At 39.7% G+C, this 2,757-nt stretch overlaps 1 protein-coding gene across 1 annotated transcript; it reads left to right on the top strand.

The window, feature by feature from the left end:
* Positions 1-1,234: 1,234 nt before the first annotated feature.
* NEHOM01_2500 (uncharacterized protein) lies at positions 1,235-2,757 on the top strand (the record flags this gene model as incomplete). The annotated part of the gene is made up of 1 exon (XM_051491376.1): positions 1,235-2,757. A coding segment is annotated over one exon (1,523 nt), but the record flags the coding sequence as incomplete, so codon positions are not given.

Below are 2,757 nucleotides of genomic sequence, written 5' to 3'. Positions count from 1 at the left end.
TATATCTTGATGGCAATTATCTAACGAGATTGTTTATTGGGGTATAAGGGCAGTCTGCACATCGTCAAAATGGATGCCGTGCTTGCCTGTGCGCCCTTAATCCCTCGAAGTGCAACTAGAAATTCTGGGTCCTTGCCAAGGCGGAGGTGCATTTGGGGCTCTGTAAGCAACAGAGGTTCTGGGTCTATTGTAAGTCACTATTCCCTCCGACTTGCCTGAATCTCTAGAAATAGGGAGGAACCCCGTCCAGCAGCCGCCCGTCGCGCTGCATAGATTTGTGTATGTATATATCTTGTATTATAGATAGTCTATGCCTGGCATAGAATAAACAACGAGCGAAGAGGGTCTGAGCGAGTAGGTCTTTAACATCATCTGTATATATTGTGTGTGGCTTCCCGAGAAGCTTTTATATTAAGATCTTCGAGTGCATTTGAGGTGGTATTGAGTTGAGTTTAGATTGAGTTGAGTTAAGTATTGTAGTATGTTTGGTTTAGTTATGTTAAGATTGTACTATGTTGAGATAGTATTATGTTGTGTTAAGATTGAGTTTAGTTTATATTATACTAAGTTGTGATTGTACTTTGTTAACTTATGATAGCATTATGTTATTATACTAACCCAACACTTAACTAATACTTAACTAATACATACTCCATTAAAGACATTCCTTGAGACGAGCGCTGGTACCGTTTATTAAGTAAATATAGGTGTGAGTGAGAGGATGACGTCATATCGAAGTATATCGTAGATATGCAAAACTAATTTGGTTATAAGACCCTGGTTCTATTAAAGTTGCGTGTTAGTATTGGTTTAGTACTAAGTAGTGTGTAGCTTGCCAGTGATCAGGTTGATCGTTGTGGGAAATGAGTAGTGGTCGTATGACAGCACTACACATTATGTTATTCTACTAACTCAATACTAACTCAATACTTAACCAACACATACTCTATTAAAGACATTCCTTGAGATAAGTGTGGGTACCATTTATCGAGTAAATATGGTTGAGTTGAAATAAGATGACGTCATATTAAGTTAGTATTAGTTTAGTAGTAATTAGTGTATACTAAGTAGTGAGTAGCTTACCAGTACTTAAGTTGATCATGTGGGAAATGGGCAGTGGCCGTATTACGGCGCTACAGTTAGGTTAAGTTTTACTAATTGGCTGTGTCCAAATTTGGCCATTAGATTGTTCTTTATCAAAATTTAAGATAAAATGTGCGATTTTTAATGACAGATGAATACTTACTGTATTATTCGGATGAAAAGACAAGGTTTATGTGGCTTTATATGTTGGATTGTGTATGTAATGTTAGTGGTCAGTGTCTGGGAGGTAATGGAAGCTAAAGCGGCCCGACTATCCTACACAGAAATGGTAGATGCTCTAAATGAAGCCTTTGATATTTATCTAGATTTAGACATATGGGGGGAAAACAAACGATCTCTTTTAGACTCTAACATTACTCAAGAGAATAATGCTTATTGCGTAAATCTGCCTAATTTCTACATAGATCTCTCTTATATGCACATGCATGCAACGTATGTGCACTTACAAGCTTTTGAGGCAGTTTCCAAAATTACGGCAACTGCGATTAGAATGGTTGGGGATTTGCGCAATCCTTGGATCTTTGGTAAACTGCTGGTTCACTTACTGCTTGTGATAGACGTTAAGGAGTTGTATATAAACATTACAAACACACTTGGCATCAGTCCTATTGTTGCAAGACTTGTATTAACTTCAGAGATCCGGCAACGTCTGGCAGCTAAGCATCCTATTAGTCTATGCGTAGTTAACGACCAAATTGGTGTGTGCGCAATTCTATCCATAATCTATATGCATGCGCCCCTTAAGTCACTGAGTATTAGTAGTATAAACCAAAGCCTGGGCTGGCCGTGCTCTGTCAACTGGACCGACGACTTCTCACTTGTGCTGTCGGTTGATTGGCTACAGAAACAAGATCTAGAGAACCTGCTATTTGGTTGTGGCTTGTTATGCTGTCAAAGCCTTACTATCCAAAACTATACTCCTCGAGGTCTTCAAACCACGCCGCAACAAGTGTACCAAATGGTCAGCAGGTGCAAAGATGAGGGCCTTTTCTGGTGCCGCCAGATAAAAGAACTGACCATGGAGTACGAATTCTTTATCTATATGTGCGCCTCATTTGAAGCGAATGTTCTGATTCGCAGCGTTACCACACTTACCTTACTTGTTTCTTCACTTGATATTAAGAATCTTAAGAATGCTTGCCTTACAAAATGTCAGGATCTATCTGCTCGGACAGTAGCAAATATTCAATTGTTTGGGAGCTATGATTTACTTTGGGCCACAAACATGCAGTGCTTTAAACTCTCTTTTCTTCAGCTGCTTATACCCAATCCACTCTCGGGCTTAAATAATGCCGACCAACTGGCTGAACCACAACAATTATTGGCCTCATTTCAAAAGGAATTCCTATGCCACCACATGGAGTTTATCAATATTGATGCTCTTGCCGTAACGGTGTGCTATGCTGACCATCAAGATGCACTGGAAGTTGCTATCTATAAGCTCTTCAATCAAATATCCGAATCGCCGAAAGATACCGCATCAATGGTAACTGCCCTCCTTAAGCACTGCACTGAGTCTGCTTGGTCAGCTAGACAGAAGCCGGGCAAGTACCTGTTTAATATCAGCATATTAAACTACTATACGAATGTCCGCTCAATCTCTAATGCGCTCTCTCAGATAAATGAGCTTCTAAAGCAAAAGCCTCAAAGATT

Source organism: Nematocida homosporus, assembly GCF_024244095.1.
Source record: "Nematocida homosporus strain JUm1504 chromosome Unknown 4553, whole genome shotgun sequence".
NCBI lineage: Eukaryota > Fungi > Microsporidia > Nematocida > Nematocida homosporus.
This window is presented reverse-complemented; position numbering and strand designations above follow the sequence as displayed.